The 22,129-nt window shown below is 36.9% G+C and overlaps 1 protein-coding gene across 1 annotated transcript in view; it reads right to left on the minus strand.

Moving 5' to 3' along the window:
* LOC140162702 (uncharacterized) overlaps positions 1-20,522 on the minus strand; it is a 59,719-nt gene extending 39,197 nt beyond the window's left edge. The window contains 1 exon segment of the mRNA XM_072185974.1: positions 19,068-20,522. Coding sequence (XP_072042075.1) covers positions 19,068-19,131 — 64 coding nt within the window. The 5' untranslated portion in view covers positions 19,132-20,522.
* Between the last annotated feature and the right edge of the window lie 1,607 nt (positions 20,523-22,129).

Here is a 22,129-nt window from a genome sequence, read left to right on the forward strand (position 1 = left end):
ATTGCTATAAATCAAGAACGGATCGGAGCGGTCCGAAATTCAAAAAGTATGTGATATGGTTCATGGTTTGGGCATTTTGATACCCCCAAATTAAAGTGTTTCCGACGGTACAGTTCTTTTTGGGACACCCTGTAATATCAATAGCAATTTTCCTTTCAATTGAAAAACAAATCTGCAACAGAACGCTTTAATTTTCAACTATTTAAGGGTGGTCTTAACCCTGGAATTATGGAAACTTTCGGGCTTCATAACTGCTAAATTATTAGTCTAAAGAATATAAAAGTATACATTTTTAGACTGGAAATGACTTGCTGAATTCATCTGTGAGGTCCAATTTGGGCTAAAATGCTCATTTTGGAGAAAATCCCCAAAAACGGGTTTTTTGGCCCAAATTTTTTTCGTGCAACGTAACAAAAAAATTGTTTGGCCAAAAAAATAATTTAGCAGTTATGAGGCCCGAAAGTTTTCATAATTCCAGGGTTCAGACCAACCTTAAATTGAAAAAGTAGCCAATCATTCATGCAAACTAAAATTTGACCACTCCACGTGTATATAGCAGGGGGAAAGGGGCATCAGCTTCTCGATCTCCCAATGTGATATCTCCCCATTGCCCAGCTGTGGAATGCTGGTCGATGACCGTTAAGATTTTTAGGTCTTTTTTACCCAAATTTGTGAAATCTTGAAAGAATTACCAAAATATTCACCAGCGCCACCTTAAACAGCCTAAATAAAAATCCCTTTAAAAGGGAATACCCAGGCCGTGGAGGTCACATGACTGCACAACCCCCCGGACTGCCCCACCTTAGCTCCACATAGCTGCAAAGAGGTAGGCAGTGTATGCAGTAAGCCTATATAAAACACAGGTCTTCTGATCAGTCAAGAAGGTGGTGATTCAACCAAAGAACTAGTAGGCCTACTCCACAACTGAGCTATAATTGCTGAATAGGCCTAAGTATATGAACTACCTGTATGCTACTAGCTATACTGGTACTACATGTTGCCCTCTGACTGCAGTCAGAGAACATCAGTCCCCATTATGCCAATATGTTTGTATATAAATGTATATATATGAATGCATGTGGTGTTGCTATAGAACATTTGGCTCAGAGGTCACAGCTAGGATATCAATTTAAAGCATAAATGATTTGGTACATGAAGATCAATCAAAACTAATTATGAACTTGTGACGGCCAGATTTAGTGACCTTCTCTGTCAAACATTGCACAGATTCTCATGCTGAGTATCTGTGATTTTTGTGAGTGAGAATGTTTCACTGGCAAATGCTTAATCAATACTTAATTATTTTGATAAAAGTAGGCCTATATCAAACAGTCTAAGTGGAATAACTTGCATGATGGGAGCAGGAGGATTTTTTACAATTAATTTAGTGTCCGATTATAATAGGTTCCTTCTAATGGTTCCTTCTAATTCAGTCTGTGGTGAGAACAACATTGCAATTCAAATCATAGATGTTTAAGAAGTGTGACCTCAGACCAGCCAGCCAGCTAGCCAAGTTCATGAATTAGTGGCCATGGCCATTCACCGGTCAACTTTCATATTGCAACATCATCCCTATATGTCAAAAAATAACTTCATAGGCTACAGAACAGCTGTAGGAATAATTGTCATGGGGACTTGAATGAGGTTAATATTCCACCCATTCCCTGGGTAAAGTCAAGCTCTACTGAATATAGTTTTATGAATTTTGTCATGGGGAGTGAGGTTAGTTTTTTAGTAGCCTGCAGATCCATTAGATACTCTGCATTATCCTGTAAAATAATTTTAATGAGGACGAAGCAAACGCATTTGGCTACTTCGTTTCAAAGTAGCCAATTTGGGTTCAAAGGACAAGGTCTAAACTGAATGTAATATCACCCAGGGCTGAAGCCTGGGTGAAAAAAGCGGTTCGGTTCGGTGTTTCGCAAGTCATGATGTTGTTGTTGCTGTCAGCAGTGGCTTCAAAATTTTTTGAAAAACAGATGCTCTGCATATGTAGACTATGATGACCGTAAGTGGGGCTGTTCTATTTGAAAACTATACCCCTGTGGAATTTAAGAAAAGTTTTCCACAGAGGGAGTATGTTTTTCAAATGGAATTGGCTAGGGTTGATTATTTTGAAACCCATACCTGTATGGCCTTACATTTATATCTTCTACAGCTGGAATGAGTATTTTAAATCGAAGTATTATCCAATTGTCTATTCTATCTGAACCCTGCACTCCCCCTGTTGAAGACTTTAAAGCTGAATTTATACTCCATCGCTGAGCGACCCGGGTGAGCGACGAGCGATTGGTATTTAAGCAATGAGGTAGCGCGCTTTTCCCGATGCAACAAAAAGCATGCTACCTCATTGGCTAGAAACCAATCGCTCGTCACTCAGCGATAGAGTATAAATTCAGCTTAACTAAATCTTCCACAGAGGGAGAGTGTATTTCAAATAGAACAGTCCATTCGGGATTTTGTTAAATACTGCTATTTCAATCATAATAGATTCGCACATGTTGTCATAATTTAATAATAATAATGTTACGGCAAATTTATTTTTATGAGTGATGTGTGATGGAATTTCATTTTCCTATTTTGTATCAATAAAAATATAGGTCATCGCAAAGGTGAAATATTTATAACAAGTCATGATTTAAAGAGGTTTTTAGGCAACGAAAAGGAAAACCCTGTTTTAAGGGCGGACGGCTATGACGTGCGATCGCTGCCATAAAATGGACAAATTGACATTATCACTGATTATGTTAATTTTTTCAGTGAAATCGGATTAAATGTTGATTTCATCCAATAGCAGAACTTGTAATCGACATAGGGGCCCTTAAAGTAAGCAAATTTATGTAAAATTTACCTATAGAATCGACATTATGTTCATTAGTTGAAAACTAGTGTCGAATTTATTACTGTTTATTGGTTTTTGCAACCGGCCTTCTGTCTCATTGGCTGAAATTACCAACAATTACATAAATCACAGAAATTGAGTAGGGGAGGGGACGCAAACCAAAACATTATTTTTTTCGGCCTAAAGTGAACTATAAAGTTACATGATAAACGCGGCATGTAAGAGCTATACGCAAAAGAATTCCCTCTGACAAACTATTTATATAACCTATAAATATAAAGATAATATATTTGAATCGTCCTCATTTTATGTGTCAATATAAAGCGCTTTAGTAATAAATCAAAACCTCATTTCACGCAAGGGATAGCGATTAATATGTAAATCGCTTATCGCTGCGATAAAAACTAACACCCATATCATCACTGACGGGTAAATTGTGATGAACTTTTCACCCTACATCAGGTAAAATTTGGTTAAATTTCACGAAATAATTTCATTGACAGCTATTAATGTTTTGCGTGCTGGACATAGGCTTCAACATAAAAAAAAATGCAAGTTTTAATGTTATTTTCGAACAATATCAAGAGCGATATATCTCAAGAACCACTGAACCAATACTTGACTTGTTTGTAGGCCTACTCATTTTGATTATCATAATGATTCTAAATTATGGTCATGAAAATGTACAATTCTGAAATTTTTGAATTTTTAAAGAAAATTTGAAACTTGTCGTCTGCGTCGACGAGATCAACCATGCTCATCTGTCTGTGCGTAGTTCATTTACCCTAAATACATGCGTACATTCAACGAATGACCTTTGAATGTGGGCCTATTTGGGAACAAATCTCATACCCACAACAAGGGGGTCACATTTTGAACTATATATTATGATGGTTAAATGGAAGCCAACAAACTGTGCTACTAAAAAGAGGCTATTTTGGGTAATAGTGACTGTAAAGGGTTAAATGTGATTACAAAATATGGGATTCATTTAGTACAAATGAAAGGGTGGTATTTTAATTTGAAGCCTCATTACCAATCATTGCAACACTTGTCAAATTAGCAAATTAGATGTGAAAGGACGCTGGGTTAGCTGAAAATGAACTTGACCGTCATGGAGCGCCATTATGGGCATGGATGAAGATATGGTGTAAATCACGGATATAGGTTGAAGAGGTCGTTTCATTTGAGTTGAAGACGACATTGACTTGCTGAGATTGCAGAGTCAAACAGACAGGCCCGTCGAGTATTTCTACAGTCGGGAGAGCTTCGGGGAGGTGGGGGGGGGTTGAGGTATACTATACGCACATCCCCAAATTGACAAGAAGGTCATATTCAGTCTCGTGGGTGAATTATTCAATGTCAGACACTGTTACCATGATGCACCGTCGTTACCACGATCGGAACTGACTGCACGAGATCTTCGTCATTCACTGCATCAGTACCACAATTCAAAAGTACTGAGAGAGCGGATAATCATGATACTTGCATCGGGAATTGACTCTACTGGCGACCTCTTGCGCCAGAGTCAAAAAACTTAATTAACCACTGGACCACGCTGCAAATGTTTTAAAGTACCCTTAGAACAGGCAGCCTGGGTCCCAAATTAGAAAGCCTTTAGAAAAACAAATTAACAGAATACAGAAGGACCTCTTTTTAACTGTTCAAATAGCCACACAACGTACCGCTTTTTGCATGTAAGCGCTTTTGGGGGGGGGGGAGGAGGTAGGTCCACAATTTGGAAATGCCCCGCTTTTGGAGTAGAACTACCTTTTAAGGGATTTGGGTATATCGATGGTGGGTTTTCAGTGAAGACCAATACGTCCAGGCACATTTGGGTAAAAGTGCCTTTAAAACTAAAAGCACTCAATTATTTTTGGGCGCTGTGCTTTTTGTGAAAACTGGAGTATAGAAAGTCAGTATCCGAAAGTCTGCGTGGCACGCCCGTACAAACCTTCCCCATCATATTTTCTACATACATTGCACCTGCACGGCATGATAAATACCAACCTTAAAAGCATAATATGCTCTCACCTTCACACAATCCCCTTAACCGAAATCCTAATCCTAAATCATACAGATTTAACCCTGAACTTGTCAGGAATATTATCCGATAACTATGTCATGATATGAGCTAAGCTTTATACGAAAGGAAGTTACTACTTAAATTGTGTCAATCATTGTAACTTATCTGGTATGCACCTTGCAATTGAATGGAGTTAAGGGGTGGGGTATGAACGTTTGGACAGTATTTATTGTGGGACATAGAGCACATCAGACATATCGAATTGCATAATTCTGAATACGAAGAATGTCCTTCTGATATCAAATAATTTTGATTTTTTGAAATTCGCAATGTAATACACATTTTATGGCAAATCATTCAAAATTGATATTTTGGATATTTAACAGTACTCGAAGTAAACTTAATAAATCTGATGATTTATATTTTAAGTGTAAGTAGGTGGGATGAAAAGCCGACGAATTTTCGTATTGAAGATATGGATTTTTTTCCCAAAACACCAAAAAAAATTAGGTCTTTTTGGGAAAAAATCCATATCTTCAATATGAAAGGTCAAAATTTTCAATTGATCGTCGGCTTTTCCTCCCAGCTACATACACTTTAAGACTATATCATTAAATTTATAAAATTTGTATTATATCGTGAATTTCATAAAATGAAAATTATTTGATATCAGAAAGACATTCTTCGTATTCAGAATGCAATTCGATAGGTCTGATGTGCTCTCATGTCCCACAAAAATGCTGTCGAAACGCTCATTCCAGTTCCCTTAAAACACCTGACAGTTTCGACTGCCAGTTACAGATACTATGATCATGATGATAGAAAGAATGATCAAACTGCAAAAAAATGCAAATTTCCTATATTCCCCTTCCCAGATTTCAATTTTTCCCTGCCCCTACCGGGGAAAATCCCGAGCTAGCTGCTACATAAAAGTTAAAAGTATACAGTGTGGCTTTCACATATAGCTATTTTAAAACATTGAAATTGGGCACATATTTAAATATCACAACATTCGTTGGAACCCATTTTTATGGACGCCCTGCATACATGGTATATGTCCTGTTCGGCGTTTTATATGTTTATTATATTAAATTTAATTTAATTTTTGGGTAAAAATGAGAGAAAAAAAAGACGACGTACCTTTTAGCATTTACAAATACAGGTAAGCATAATCATTTGAAAATGTGATATAGTGCCTAGTACATCACGGACTTTGCGGCAAAGTGCTTTTCACTAAAAATCAATTTTAGCAAACGAGGTGTCGTTTTAAAACTTGTAAAATACTTTCAAAGCAGAAATGCTGAACTCAAAATTTACCCACCTGCAAAGTCCTCCCTTTTGACGGACTCCATTAATCTAGAACGTAAGAAATTCCTCTTTAATATATAGGGTTTATTTTTCAGTTTGACCAATTTTTAAAACCGATTTTTAAAAGAGTGTTTAAAAACACTCTTTTAAAAAATGGTCAGACTGTCAAAAATATAGTTATTTCCTAAAAGCACTTAGGCCTATGTGTAACTGTCACAGATGTATATATTGAATAATTATACAATGATATATCAAATATCGTTTATTTATCTATAGGCCTACTTTATACGAGAAGAATGTTGCTTTCAAAGTTCAAGTTTGGAGCGTCGGAAATTCCATGCAATGACATACCTAGTCTCCTCCGCAGCCGTTTTGATTCCGCTCACTCCACACAAAGTGAGTGGAATCAAACCGGCGCGGCGGCGGAAGAGAATATGACATACCCAGGGTGTCCCAAAAATAATATGTAACAATTAATAGTTTCCGTATTTCGCGAAATTTCCGATGACGAGCATGACTATACCCGTGGATATACGTAGTGCGGGGACTGGTGTACGGGACGGGTGGGTTGTCAATCATTAGGGTCACTCACCTTTAAAAGAATAATAATATTATGTTAACAATTTCACATTTCCCTTTTCGTTATATTTTTAACAAATTTATAGAGTTCATCATATTTGACATTATACATTCCGGATCCGAACGTTTTATTACAATGCTGATTGTTCTGGTATTCTTTAATGATTCCATATGGCATAATATTGATATTAATTTTTTTTTACTATCAATGTGAATGTTACAAAATTCAGAGGTTAACCTAGAAGAAAGATAAGGCTATAAAATATCGAATTGGTTTACTTTCAGTAACATCCGCTTGTCTCAAGGTTCGCAAGCTAGTCCGAAGGTGCGTTAGTCCAAAAAGGTTTGCTAGTACCCTAACCCCCTGACCCATAACCCTATCCCTATCCCTAACCTTAAACCTTACCCTATAACCCCTACCATTAGTGACACTCCGGCATGAAAAGGGGGGGCAATCGGAGTGAATTCAGTATCAAAAAGCCTGAGAAGAACAAAAATGGGCCATTTGCCGAAAGATTGGGGGGGGGGGGCAGCACGTTCGGTACAACCACAGTGGTAACAACAGTAATTTTCAAATGGCTTGTCAAAAATTGCTTGCCCCTCTCTCTCAGCCTGCCAAAATTGCCCCCCCCCCCCACCCTAAAAATCTTGGCAAAACGGTCTTTATAGATACTGACAGCGAACAGGAAAATTTTGCTTTAGAGCGTGTTATTTAAAAGGTGCCCAGTAAATGTGTGCCAAAAATTGATTGCCCCTCTAGGCCCACCAACAATTGCTTGCCCCGGCATTTTACTCTGCCCCAGGGCTCCAGGGGGGGGGGGGGGTTGAAAAATAAATCTTGAAGTATAGTGAATCCAGCACCTTTTAGCGACATAATAAGATCGCGCGCGAACAATTTTGCTATTTTGAAGCTAAATTGATTAAATATGGTGCAAAAGTAGAATAAATGCGCGCGAAAATTTGCACTTTTGGGGCTAAAATGGGCAAATATGAGGTTATTTTGGTCAGAAACCCATATTCAGGTGTCAACATTGGGGTGGGGATGATTGTATGGACCATCCCCTGGCAAAATATTGGGGGGATTTATCCACACCCCCCCCCCTACCCACCCCCGGGATCTACGCCTGTGCAGGGTTCATAATTATTGAACGGCCCCTTATGAATGTGACATGAATCTATGAAATGAAGATCATATCACATTCAATCACGTTTAATGTCAAGTTTTACCTTGGTCTGAAAGTGCACATTATAGGTGATAATGATTGAGAACGAAATAACGTGACGTTTTGCTGATTCAAGCAACTTAAAATAAACTTTCTATCCAACCCCATATTATTTTGTCTATACTGCTGCTCATATTCATAACATACCGCGGTTATATTAAAGATGCGTGCTATTTTTCACTCTAAAAATATCATTTTATTAAAGCAATTATGTTGCTGTCATTTCGTACTACCAAATTGATATCAATACCGTCCGGGGTAGACACACTTTTATTGTGGAGGGTTGTCAGAAATAAATTTCAGGGCTCGAAGTTGAGACACTGTTTCTGTCCTTGTGGAAAAGAACTTATAGAGCTAGGAATTTCCCGTGAACTTATACAACTATGTTAATGTCACCCGTATGCAAAACTCGGGGGAACTGATCCTGGCTGCGATGATTGTATATAGAATGTAGGCCGATTAGGGCTCTGCGCCTAGTGTTTCTCTGGTGTGTCTTGGACTTCAGTGGTCATCGACGTTTTGTACAGTGCAAATGTACACTATAATTGCAGTTGCACCCACGGCACTGGTCATGTAGCCTATTTAGTAAAACTACTGGTCCGAGCAGCTGCATATGGTCCGATGCGATGTAATGAGACAGCCCAAAATTTACTGTCATGTCATCCATGGGAAGCATCTCCGCGGTCATATCTCCTATCTATCTTTAGCAGACTGGTACAGCTTGATTTCTCGCAATTTCGTGACAAATGGATAATTTCACTGACTTGATGTACAACTTCATCATCAAAATATGGCGTGCCAATTCATGACAATTAGCGATCATATTTGTCATAAGTCATGCTCAGATGGACATACACCTTGAAGGGTTTCAACCTCCAAGTGTAGATATGATAATTATTCAAAGTTACTCTGAGTTGTTCACACCGGGGGTTTTACCAGCAGAAACACATGAGCCATCACCTAATTTAGCTTAATTTAGTGACCGACATGGGATGAATACCCGTTAAGTCCGCTAGTTTGACAGGTTGCTAGTCCGACACGCCGCTAGTCCGACAACACTGAATTCTATATCAGATATACAACCTATGTATGTCAGTCCGAACTGGTCCGAAACAGGAATTGACCACAATCAATATTACACTCTGATTATATAGCCCGTATGGAAGATCATAAAACCCCTCAAATGTGTTCGCAAAGCACAAACCTCCAAGTACTGAAGTAGGCCTCTGGAGTGTGCAGTTCCGGGATGTTTAACTCTCTAAAATTCTTTGGGTTTGAGCAGGGATTGAGACGAGGTCGGTCTTGACCATGGATTTTCTCATGGACCCAACGTGTGTCCCAATACGTTCCAACCTTGTAAACAAACATACAAACAAACGAACGAACAAACAAACATCTAAGGGATGAAATCAAAACTTGACCACCGGCGGTCGACCACCGGTTCCGAGCGGTTCCATCCGGTTAGAGCCGGTTTCTATTCTTCTACACGATAGAACGCGATTCAACCGCCGATAACCACCGGTCAACCGGCGGTCGAGGTTTGATTTCATCCCTAAGTTCCCCTTGGAGTAATAAATCTCTAAGAGCGTCCGCACGGGCGAAACCCCTGACTGAGTATCCTGTGCCCGGATCCTGTGCCACTCAGCTATACAGGTAAAGCACAAAATGTCACACAAATATAGATGTGTTAGTTTTCTATCTGCCAAATGATCTTGACAGATTAATTCCGTGGAGACTTATTATAAACATTCCGAGCAAATGTTTGCAATTTGAATTATTTTGTGATGTCTCATTTTGGATTTCTTCTTCGACCTTTTTTTAAAACCTTACTAAATCATTCAGTGTTAAAACACTGCTTTCACATGATGCTCTGTGGGACCAGGGTGTACGAGCAGCCAAGGCGTTGCCCTTGTCGGAACTGCTTGCGAGGTCTTTGTCATTCACTGCATGCATCTGCCCCACAACTCATATATGTAATAAATGGAGAGAACGGATAATTGAACATGAATTTTGCCTCCACCGGGGATCGAGCCGGGGTCCTCTTGTACCAAATCAAAGTTGAATCAAGTACCACTGAACCACGCCCCTAATAAATGGTGACTTTGTCTGACCTTATATCCAATTTCAGGCAAATGCAGTGCAGCACTGAATTGTTTGGAATTTAGACAAATATAAATCCTGCTTTGCCAAATCAAACACATGTCAGCCCAATCATAATCCTAAAGTTGGAAATAACTGGCAAATAAAAGTGAAATTTTTTTTAGGAAAGAGGGCAAAATATGTTATTTTTAACGCTTTCTTATATCATCGCAGTGGCAAAATTCAAAGAACTGACACAGGTCTATTTTATACTCACAAGCATTCAGAATTTTGAGTTGGCATTTATAGTTCATTTAAGGCTTAGGATTATTTATTTGGCAAAACAGAATCATATTATTAGTCACAAAAATTAGTACTGTGTGTATTTTTCTGGAATCGGGGCAGTTGCCTTTAAAAAATAGTATGATATTGATTCCGGTATTAGCTCTGTTTATACTGATATTAATATATGTCACATGTAAAGGAGGGCATCTTTAGGGTTAGGCCGAGACAAAATAAATTGGTCGGATATGCATGCATTTAAGTTGTTCTTAAAGTAATAATGTACGATCTTAAAATATGATAAAATAATGTAATATTTTTTTTATTTTCAAACCTGATTTTTTTACTCAGATAGGGTCTATATTTGTAATGTTTGCACACACACCCCCACATGTCCCAACTTACACCTAAATGGAATTAGTTGTGTTGGTAGGGCAACAGCTCAGAGCAAATTAAAATGTGAACTGAGAAATTCCGGGCGAAAATCGTACATGGCTTTTTTTATCAATTGAGATTTGAGATGCAGTGCAGTGGTATACATGTGCAGTGGCACAAAATTCAGAACATATTCAAAATGTTTGCAACAAAATCATCAAATTATTGCCAGGTTTATCAAGTTTGTGGTTATTTCAGGGTAATTTTAGCCTCCAGAAATAAAATCCCGACCGACTGGCTCAACTTGAAAAGTCCGTCCAGTAAAGGGTTTTTTCGTCGCCTTATAATGCTTATTTGTAATGTGAAGACCTGAGCGCAAGAAGACCGTAAGTCTCAACATGTATACACTACAGTTACGTATAGTTTCTTAGGGTTTTATAATGTTTAATACATGTTCCAGGGTGAAAACATCATGAAAGGGTTTGAAAGATTTGTTTTGGCCCCTGAACATGTATAAAACATTACCAAACTATACGGAACTATACGCAACATAAGTGTATACATGTTGAGGGGCCAAGTGGACATACGGTCTTCTTGCGCTCAGGTCTTAATGGGGAAAGCTACCAGAGGGGTGCTTTGTTTCGTCGTCTTATGTTATCCATCCAGAAATCTTCGAACCAAGACTTTTGACCATTGTAATCAATTATTGTATATCCTAAAGGTGTTTTATGCTTTTAAGTAAATTTAATTGGACTAATGTGGAATAGTTGTTATGAAAACGTATACTTTTTAGACGTTTGTTTACTTTGAATGTAAATAAAATATACCAATTATGAAAACAGGCAAGTCATTTTTGTATTCTTTGAAGATTTGAAATTTTTCCTTTTAACCCCCTGATAACCATGATAACCTTTGACATTGCATGCAAGAGGACTCTGAGAAGGAATAGTTTGAATTTTCACCGTGTTGTACAAGACGTATAGAAGTAGATAGTCCTAACCTCACCCTCATTCTAGACCCTAACCCTAAGCTAACCCAATACTTGTGGAGCTAGAGGCACGTCCTGAGCATCCCCCCAGGACTAAACCAAACCAACTTTTTTAGGTTTCTCACTATATTGCAAGCCAAAAAGTTAACTTATAGTTTGGTTCAGTATTTGGTGGCCATTTTGGGCGCCATTTTTGAAAATATACTGACTGTTGGGAATTTGTTTTCTTTATATCTACTTGAGTTTATGCTGGGCTCTTTAATTAAGCTAAAAAGGTTACTTTGATTCAGAAATAGTATTCATATATGGCCCGATATATGGTCATTTATAGTGATTACCTGCATTTGGTGGCCATTTTGAGCGCCATTTTGAAAATACACTGACTTTTGGGACGTTTTATCCTTTATATCAACTTGAGTTTATGCTGGGCTCTTTAATTAAGCTAAAAAGGTTAGTTTGATTCAGAAATAGTATTCATGACCTGCATTTGGGGGCCATTTGGTCGCCATCTTGGAAAAACCCACTTGGGGCCAGTTTATATTTTTGGGAACATCCTGATTATGTTTTGGGGTCATCTCAGGAACCTAAAAAAGTTGGTTTGGTTTAGTCCTGGGGGGATGCACAGGACGTGCCTCTAGCTCCCCAAGTACAATGAGGCTAATCTTAACCATATCCCTCTCTATACCCTAGCCCTAAACTAGCCCTAATGCGGATAATCCTAAACCTCACGTTGACATACCCCCACCATACCAACATTAATACTAGGCCAACCAACATAAATCTTATCACACCCCAAAAATATGAAATTTATAGCCCAAGGTGTAATGATATAATCAGGTGTGGATTCAGATCTGTAAAATCATGCAAATCACCTACAACATCATTTTTCCCCGAAGGGGGGCACTCAACTTTGGAAGTGACGGGTATGTGCCTACCGGAGTCGCGAAGTAGGGGCCTATCGGGTACAAAGCGTTACTTTAAAAAAAGGAGGTCATTGGGTACAAACAAAATAAAAAAGGGGGTCATTGGGTACAATATTTTGAAAAAAGGGGTCATTGAGTATAAGATTTAAAAAAAGGGTCATCGGGTAGAAAATTTTGAAAAAATGGAGCAAAATTTTGAAAATTTCGGCATAATTTTGAAAAAATGGAGCAAAATTTGACAGTTTCGGCATTTTTTGTTGCATTTTGATGATGCTATTCTAGAAAAAAGGGGGTCATTGGGTAGCCGCAACCAAAAAAAGGGGGTCATTGGGTAGCCGCAATTAAAAAAAGGGGGTCATCGGGTATGGCTTTTAAAAAAAGGGGGTCATCGGGTATAGTCGACTTCAAAAGAGGGGCCTATTGACAGGCACATACCGTCACTTCCAAAGTTGAGTGCCCCCGGGATTTTTTCATCAGCCAATTTTCGCCTAGCTATGATATGCAGTCCCTGAATGATAATTTGACAATATTTTTCAAATCAGGGATTCGCTCCTAGACTATATTTTTTGTGCGGGTTTATACGCCTTTAGCATTGGGCTATACATATAGTATTATGGCTTGATTTCTTGAACTATGATTTTGTAAACATTTGAACTTGACATGCTTGACAATCCACATGTCACGATATGTCTGATGGATGACAATAATATGATCGACCCTTATCAAAGGGCAGACCATTGCCATCCTATGACAAGTTGGGAAAATAATCTTTAGCAATTTGTATGAATTTGCCATGGGAACTGTAAATTGACAGATTTAAAAAAAAAAATAAGTCAAGATATTTTACAAATTTTAAAAATGTAATTAAAAATATTCCACTGCCTTCAACATGTCCAATGGATGCGGTATTTAATCTATTGTATAGCATTTTCATATCTTAATTAAACAGCGCATTAACGTAATTTTACACTTTTGAAATTTGAATAAACTATCTTAGAACTAACTTAGTAGGCGTTGTACAATAATATTATAATTTATCCCGTAATTTATATGCATTATATTAATGTGGCATGGAATACTATATGATATAGAGTGACTACGACATCTACAACAACATTATACCAAATTCCCGGGACCAAATTAAAATGGTTTTGTTTTTTACCACCGTTTTTAGCTGTTTACAAATTACAAATTGTGTGCTATTAGAATAAAAATTCCTTTGAAAAAGGAATGTGGCGCCCAATGGGAGCTTTGATGTGATGTGCTGAAATTTAACCGTTGTATGTAAAGAACCCTCATGAAAACGGGGTTTTTGAAAATTGAAAAAAACAAAACTAAACATAATATTTCTTTCTGGCTTTTCGAAAATCACACCTTATTTAGGGGTTCATTCATAGGATTGAGGGCATGATCGCTGTTTATGTCCGAGGCGTATGCCGAGGGCATAAACAGCGATCATGCCCGAAATCCTATGAATGAACCCCGTTCATACATACCCAACATTCTTAGCAATTCAATACAGATTAAAATAATAAGGGTTTACAAGTTTAAATAACATTTCCATACCGTTTTCCTTCACAAATTGGAAGAAAATGAGTAGGCCTACTTGCAGGAAGCAGCTCGGCTCATGAGGTCAACGGCCGGGAGTCAACGCGTGATACGCGTCATCTTTTGCGCTCCGCGTGAGATGGGCGCGGTGACATGCGCGTGTACGCAACACTAGCAAATCGTGGATCGTGTTAATTGGGTTCAAACGCTGCGTGACGCAGCTTGTTTATGCCCTGCGTACTGGTCATAAACGGTATTTATGACCAGCAAAAAAAGGAACACATCCAATCAGAAACGTCGTTATATCGTGAGTATGTATGAATCTTAATTCATTCCACAGTAAAAAATAGAGTATTTCTATTTTGACTGAAATTGAAGAAGTTAGAAAAGTTTTAAAATTTGCCAAATAATTTCAGATTTTTTCTTCCAGATTTGCCAACACTTTTCGGTGCTTTTAGGGTCTTTTTACGTTTATATACTCGTATGAACGGAAGAAAACTCGTCCGGTTGAAATATTGGTGAATTTATCAAAACACTTGATCAGACTTAAATGTGTAAACCGATTATTACGATTCATTACATTGCAAAGTGTCCCAGACTCTAGGTCCATAATTAACAAAGGAATGTTTTGATTTGTAAATTGGATAAAAGGTTAGTGAACAAAGACTAAATGTTAATATAATAGTTCATCGTCAGGTCATCCTTTGTTGCGTTTAGTTTCAGTCAATTTACTTTGTATTAGAACCAGGCGTTAGTTCCTTTATCGTCTTTTACCTGTAACTAATAACATCATGTATAACAAAGGTAGTACAATCACTTAAGCAGTTTTTCCTAAATTATTTGAAAACTTGTATTTTTATATGACCTGGCCGAAGAAGTGACTTCAGAATTTAGAATTTAAAGTGAAACTAAGATTTTTGCTAGCTGATACACCTGTACGCAGTATTTTCACTGAGAAAAGTACAAAATGACATTTTGGTCGAAACAACCAAAAAAAATTGATTTTCATTGTCTAAATCAATATATTATTGAAAAATAACACTTTGGACTTTTGTAAAAATTCATTCTACAAATCATATGCTTTGAAAACTTGTTTAAGTTATTGTTGTCAATGAGGAATGTACGTTTTACAAAAGTGTTGCTGTTTCCTCCCTCTTTACAACATAACTCAAGGACCACAGGACATATACATAAGTATCTGTGATATTTGAATTTCTACATACTCGATATGAAATGATCAATGCAATTTTTTTCCAAAGCTCACTACCATTCGCAAGATGCTGTGAACTACCAAATCGCAACAGTTTAAAATAGTTGCTAACCATAAGGCTGAGTTCACATAGAAGTATACGGTATACGGTATTCGCTATACGAAATACGCTCATTCGATCAGGCTGAGTTCATATAGGAGTATACTATGTGAACTCAGCCTGATCGAATGAGCGTATTTCGTATAGCGATTAGCGAGTCTAGGCATGATAGGTCAGTTTACCAATTTTCTTCGTCTAATCATGCTAATCAAATGCTTGTAAGTTTACTTCTTGAGGTCACATTGCATTCAATGAGGTATCATAATGTGCAGAATTAGATAGTGCATCTATTTAAAAAAAATGAATTTACCCACATATGGTTTAGTTTTAAAATTAGGACGGTATACGCTGCACTAAAATCGAACACGCACGATTCCCACTTATTCCCACTATACTACTATACGCAGGTATACATGGTATACGGCCTTTTCGAATAGTGCCCTCTTATGTGACCCGGTACTATGAAATTACCTTGCTCGATATAAGCTATACGCGTACACCTGCAAAACGTGCACCGTATACCCGAATAGTATACTTCTATGTGATCGTAGCCTTATGTGACCCGGTACTATGAAATTGTCTTGCTCGATTGAAGCTATACGCGTGCACCTGCAAAACGTGCACCGCACCGTATACCCGAATAGTATACTTCTATGTGAACGCAGCCTTAGGGCTATAGCATTCGTCATTCAATATATTTCAATTCATTTTTATCTTCTAAATATTGTTTTGACGGCACGAAAATCAATTATATGTTATGTCGAATGTCTGCTGGAAATTTATCATCGTGATTTTATGCTAATTTATGCAATTGTCTAACAAGGCATGCAGCTTTCATATACTTTTTGAATTTTGAAAATCGACCGCTTCGTTCTTGTAATAAGATAAATATAGAGTGTATAGCTCATTTTGAATGGCCACCAATTCTATACTCTGGTACAGAGTAATTTTTTTATATAGAATTGGTGGCCATTAGAAGTATCACCATGATCATGCAGTCACCTTAACGGCAATGACCCCTGACAATTTGTGGTTTTCGTTTTCAAAGCAGAATAACATTGATATTTTTATTCGCAAAACATTTAAATTTTAAGATATGCGACCCATCATTGAATTGGTTTGACACCAATTCAGATTTGCTGATAACCACAACTGAAATATTTGTTGCGGTATGATTCTACGGAGGACAACCCATCAAGAATTATTATCATGATTATTAGCCCAGCAAAAACAAGCCGTTTTACAGATTAAGTTAAACATTTTGGGGTATATGTTAAAGGATATAAAGGATATAAAACAAAATAAAATAAAACATTTTTGAAAACTTGTTGCAAATAATAATACATAATGTTGACAAAATATGATTTTGCACAAATGTTTGCTAAATAATATTATTGATTTACGATAACATTTTGACAACATTTGTTGTATGTTTTTTTATTAATATAAGAATGGGTATTCATTACAAATGTTTAAAAAATATTTTCATGACCTTTATTTAACCCGGCACTTATGTTATTATAAACTTGACTTGTTTAGCCCAAAACTTGATAACGTTTTTTTAAAAACACATAGTGTTTGGGTATGTAGGTTCCTACGTCGTATATTGATTTATTTGAAAATTTTCTAATTTCTATGAAACTTTACACCATTTGGGACTTAGTAATTAATTAGTTAGTATTTCTCATTCATTTGGAAGAGAATGCATGCAGACAAGGACAAGGTTAAACGTTTCATAGAAATGAAAATATATTTCAATTCTCATAGTTTTCTCTTAAATTGCCCGATTGAATATTCAATCAAAAAGATTGAATTTTCAATCTCGCCGTCCCGAATTAGGGACAAATCGTTTTATTCAGTCGGGTAATTTTTTTTCAAAATCGAAATAAAAAAGAGTGATTCTCAATCTGTTACAATCTTTTAGTGATTAAAGTTAGGGGCAAATCTTTTTCGATTGAATTTTCAGTAGAAAGGATTGATTTTCATTGTTTTTCGATCTTTTGCCGTCCCAAATTAGGGACAAGTCCTTTCCAGTTGAAAAAAAAAGATTGAAAATGTTCACTCTAAAACAGTTTGAAATCTCATTCCAAACATAATGCAACACATGTCATTTGGCAGTACATTAGGAGTAACACTTGATTAGATATTGAAATCAGTCGGAGAGTTAGAGTGAAAACAAAAATATTTCAATCTATTTTTCAATCTATAGATTGATTCCTATTATCAATCGTTAAAAGATTGTCATATTTCAATCGGTCAATTTACATGTCCAATTCTCACCACTTTTGAAAGAATTCTGATTTTTATATAAATTTCCACCAGTGTTCCATGGCGTGATAATTCAGAAAATCTGCAACTTCTGGTATAATTACAAACCGTATTAATTTTGAAGGATAGCAACAAAGGTAGTTAATTTCTGCATTTAAACTATAGCTCAGTATGTCTCTGGAAAAGTTCCAACAAAGCGTCAATGAATTAATGCTATAGACATTTACAATTAGACTCGACTATACAGGAATCTGAAATGCAATGATCTTTGGCAAACGTTCCAATTACACAGCAAAAACTGTGTTTAACAATTTAAAAAAATTCCAAAAATATCATTTCTATTACTTTGTTTACTAAACATTGTGTCTGAATTTTAACTGAAATAGGCTATAGCCTGTTTGTCTGGAGCTCAATGAAATGTACGAATGTACGGGAAATGAGACATAGAAAACGATAATATATACATTTACGTATCACATACAATATTGAATTGAAACCAAATGAATTAAACTAAAGGAAACAATTAATAATATAGTAGCCTAGTCTATTCAATTAATTAGCTATTGCCATGTTATGCAATTATAGCTCTCACAATTTGGTGCACATTTGTATATCTGTCTATATGGGCTTAATCCGAATCTATAGCATTTTCCTAAAGATATGTATTTATTAGGATTTGATATCTGAAAATTATTATAATTTTATGCCCGAAACGAAATTCTTTAAAGTTAAAAGTCGAAATTCAACCAAATAGTATAGGCCTAGTTTTCATCTCATTCAGTTACGGTGTATATAAATTTGACGATAAAATGTTGACGAAAATTGTTTAAAAAGGGCTAAAACCTACAAAAAATGCCTAAATTTTATAAATATATGGACAGTATCGGTTCTAAAAAGGTTCTAAAGTTGTCCTCTCAGGAGAACCTCTAGGGTTCTCTAAAGAACCAAATACTGAATTATTGGTTCCAAAACCATCGAAAATGGCCCCAAAAATGTGATACAGAACCGTTCTCCAAAATTTAACCTTTTTAGCATGTTTAGAAGCCAAGAGGGAGGGTTCTCCTGAGAGAACAAAAAAGGTTCTATTTATAACCTCTATTTCTTAGAGTGAGGGGTGGTGGCAAGACTTCTCACAGGAGGGGCAGCTCCTCAACGCCACTGCTTCAGATATACTTAGAAAATGAATGCATGATCTTATGACTTTGGTTAGTTTGACCATGGAAGTACAAGTATGGAGACATGATTTGACGGAAATTATGGCTTTAATCATTAAATTGACACAATCTGAAACTGACAAAAATGGAACAAACACTCACCGTGGGATGACAATAATAGTACCAGCCCAAGCCACAAACTCGCACTCCTCAGCATGACTGCCATTTTTTTGGTCTTTTTCAAAACGCTTTATATTCAGGTTATCTCCAAAATATAGTTATTCCTCAGCTCCATACAAATCCTCATTCACCATGTGCACCCAGTCCCAAGAGGTTGACTGCTTCCCTCACAAGAAATTCAGCTAACCTATCCCGTGTATCTTAATCTGCAGTAAGATGATTCGGTAAACTCTTAGGCTTTTATATTTTCCTGATATTAAAAGTAATAGAAATATCGGGAGAAATACTAATATCATAAATGTGATGGAAGGACATTCCGTTATCTTACTTCCATTCTGTATATATGTCTATATATCTATTGGCGACATATGTTAACTATTTGTTTCTTTCTTCCAGAAGCAAAATAGAATTCCTTTATAAAGTTTTATGTTTCACTTATTTCCCTGGTATTATCCGATATAATGATCGATTGCAGTTGCTTCAGCATGCAGTCATGTCAGAATGTACCAAACCACATTTTATAACTCCTCCAAGAAATGTTTGGAGTTCGCATTCATCATGCTCGTATACTGCACTTGGTCGTGCGGCTCTTCTGATCAACATTTATGTTTCGTCAATTCCGTATAAGATATTTTCCCTCTTTAGAAATTGCTGATGGCAAAAGACATAAATAGCTATAAATAATGGTTTCCAAAGTAAACAACTTTATTGAGGTAAAGTGGTTCCTTCGAGTTGGTTTTGATTCCGATTCCAGTCGGTATAGAATCTGAATTCCCTTTTAAAAGTAGCCGGTCATACATACATCTGTAAATTTCGTATAAACACTTGAAAGGACCATCCAGCGAATTGCGAAAGTATTCCAGAGGTAGAAAGGTTCCACACCATCGGTGTTGTCAAGTTTTAAGGCTTTTTTTTTACATCAGCAGGAATATCACTTCAGTTTGTCAGCATGACAAGAAATAATCTGCAGAACACTCGGATTTAGTCGAGTTTCCTTTATTGCTATTTTATTATTTCCTGTCCAAAGCACTGGACTGCACTATATAATCCACGATTTTATCCCAAAGTTGTACGGTTACACTTTTGTGCAAAATTAAGATATAGTGATTTCCACATTGAGTTGCACTGTACTGGAGCGCCAAAATTGTAACACCATCATCACAGACTCGGGTTTACACACTAAATCGCTCTGACCGGTTTCACAATGTTTATATGTTGCTGAGTTTAAACGCATTGTGTAAAGCAAGCAAGCAACCTCCAACACGTCCATCCAATTCCTCGCGTGCCGCCTCCGTTTTCAACCGAGTGGGCGTAGAAAGTATATTATTTTTCCAAGCAAAGATAGACAAATAATCTTTAATATTTGGCATCAAATCAATCAAATCCGCAGCTTTCAAAAAACACACATACGAGTAGTATATATAACGCAGAATAGTTTTCTTATCCGAAACTGTCCATGATGATTATCATGATGTGAGAAGCTTGAAGTTTACCGCCAATGAACTGGCCCTGTTTTTAATGTCACAAATTTAAACTAAAGTTCCATGATGGAATCACCATATTAAATGCACACCTCTACACATGTAATGCAACAAAATATATACCATACAAGATCGCGCTTTGTAAAGTCCAAGTCAATACGAACTCGTTCACGTTTTGCGTATTGAAGCACGGTATTCAATGAGACAGCAAAACATTTGGCAACAGTCTTGCCTTGAGTTTGAACTTTCCGGGCAATTGAATGCCTATACCTTTTATTTCTTATTTAACCTCCTACCTGCGGATGAATGCCCATACAAATGAAAGATCATGATGGTAGATTCGCAGCAAACACGGCAATGGTAAAAACGTTGTTAGGCTATAATGTGTTATTAACGCGTTTTGGGTTGGGTCAAAACAATGTCATGAAAACGGACTACAACAACATGTTTAAAAAATGTTGTCAAAATGTTAAAGGGGCATTTCGCGATCCACAGCCTCATCCCCCCACTTTTCCCAAAAAAAGTTGAGATTTTTACACCACTGGATACCTCTGGCTACATAATGTGTATGTACCAAATAATTCTTGCAGATTAATTCGTTTGGCAAAAATATCGCCAAATTTGAATTTCGTTCTGGTGCACCAGAACGAAATTACAACACATTGTCTATGGAGCAGTGTAATACACATAATTATGCATAACTCGCAAACGCAAAATCGGAATCAACTGAAATAAGCTTTTTTTTCCTGGCTATCTACTGAAAAATGTCATAAAAAGAGAATGCTAGGATCACGAAATCCTTTACAGCAAGTTTTCAAAAATGTTTTTGAATGTTTTATACCCTTTATATAACATGTGATAACCCTATACTTTAAACTTTTCTGTAAAACGTTTTGTATTTGCTGGGTTCAAAGACCGTTATGGTCAAATTTTAAAAACAAAACTGTGTGATCAAGTGATTTTTGAACACCATAATAATATTTAAATCCGTAAAGAGCTGTAAAGCTTCGCCTAATGGCGCACATGGGCTCCTTTTTGATAACTGGAATTTTAAGCAAAACTAAAAGCATGCCCTCTCAATAAAACACGGGCACGGACCCTTAACCATGTTAACTTTTGTACGTTACTCTAAGGCAACGGAGCTATAATGTGCGCCATTGGGCGAATCTTTACGGTATATTGAATAGATCTTTATGTTATTTTGGTACAAAAACTTGCAAAAAGGCAAAAAGCGCAGACAATCTGGGCTATTACATTTTAAAATCCACCCTGCCTCTGATTTTGGAGATATCTTCCACTGGGGAAGTATGAATTTCAAATGGAATTACTGCTTAAGGGGGCGAACTTCGCTATTCCGAATGGCAGCTCCATTTGGATTTCATATACCCGCTGAGAAAGATTCAACCTGAATCTACCACTGCAGAGGGAGGGCGAGTTTCAAACAGAGTTGGTACACTCCCCCGGGCCGGTGGAAGTTATTTCAATATTTCTCATACAGGTAGTGTAAATGAGCTACCTGAATGGGTGACTCCATTTGAAATCTACACTCCCTGTGTGCATGGA

This window comes from Amphiura filiformis, chromosome 10 (assembly GCF_039555335.1).
Source record: "Amphiura filiformis chromosome 10, Afil_fr2py, whole genome shotgun sequence".
Classification (NCBI taxonomy): Eukaryota; Metazoa; Echinodermata; class Ophiuroidea; order Amphilepidida; family Amphiuridae; genus Amphiura; species Amphiura filiformis.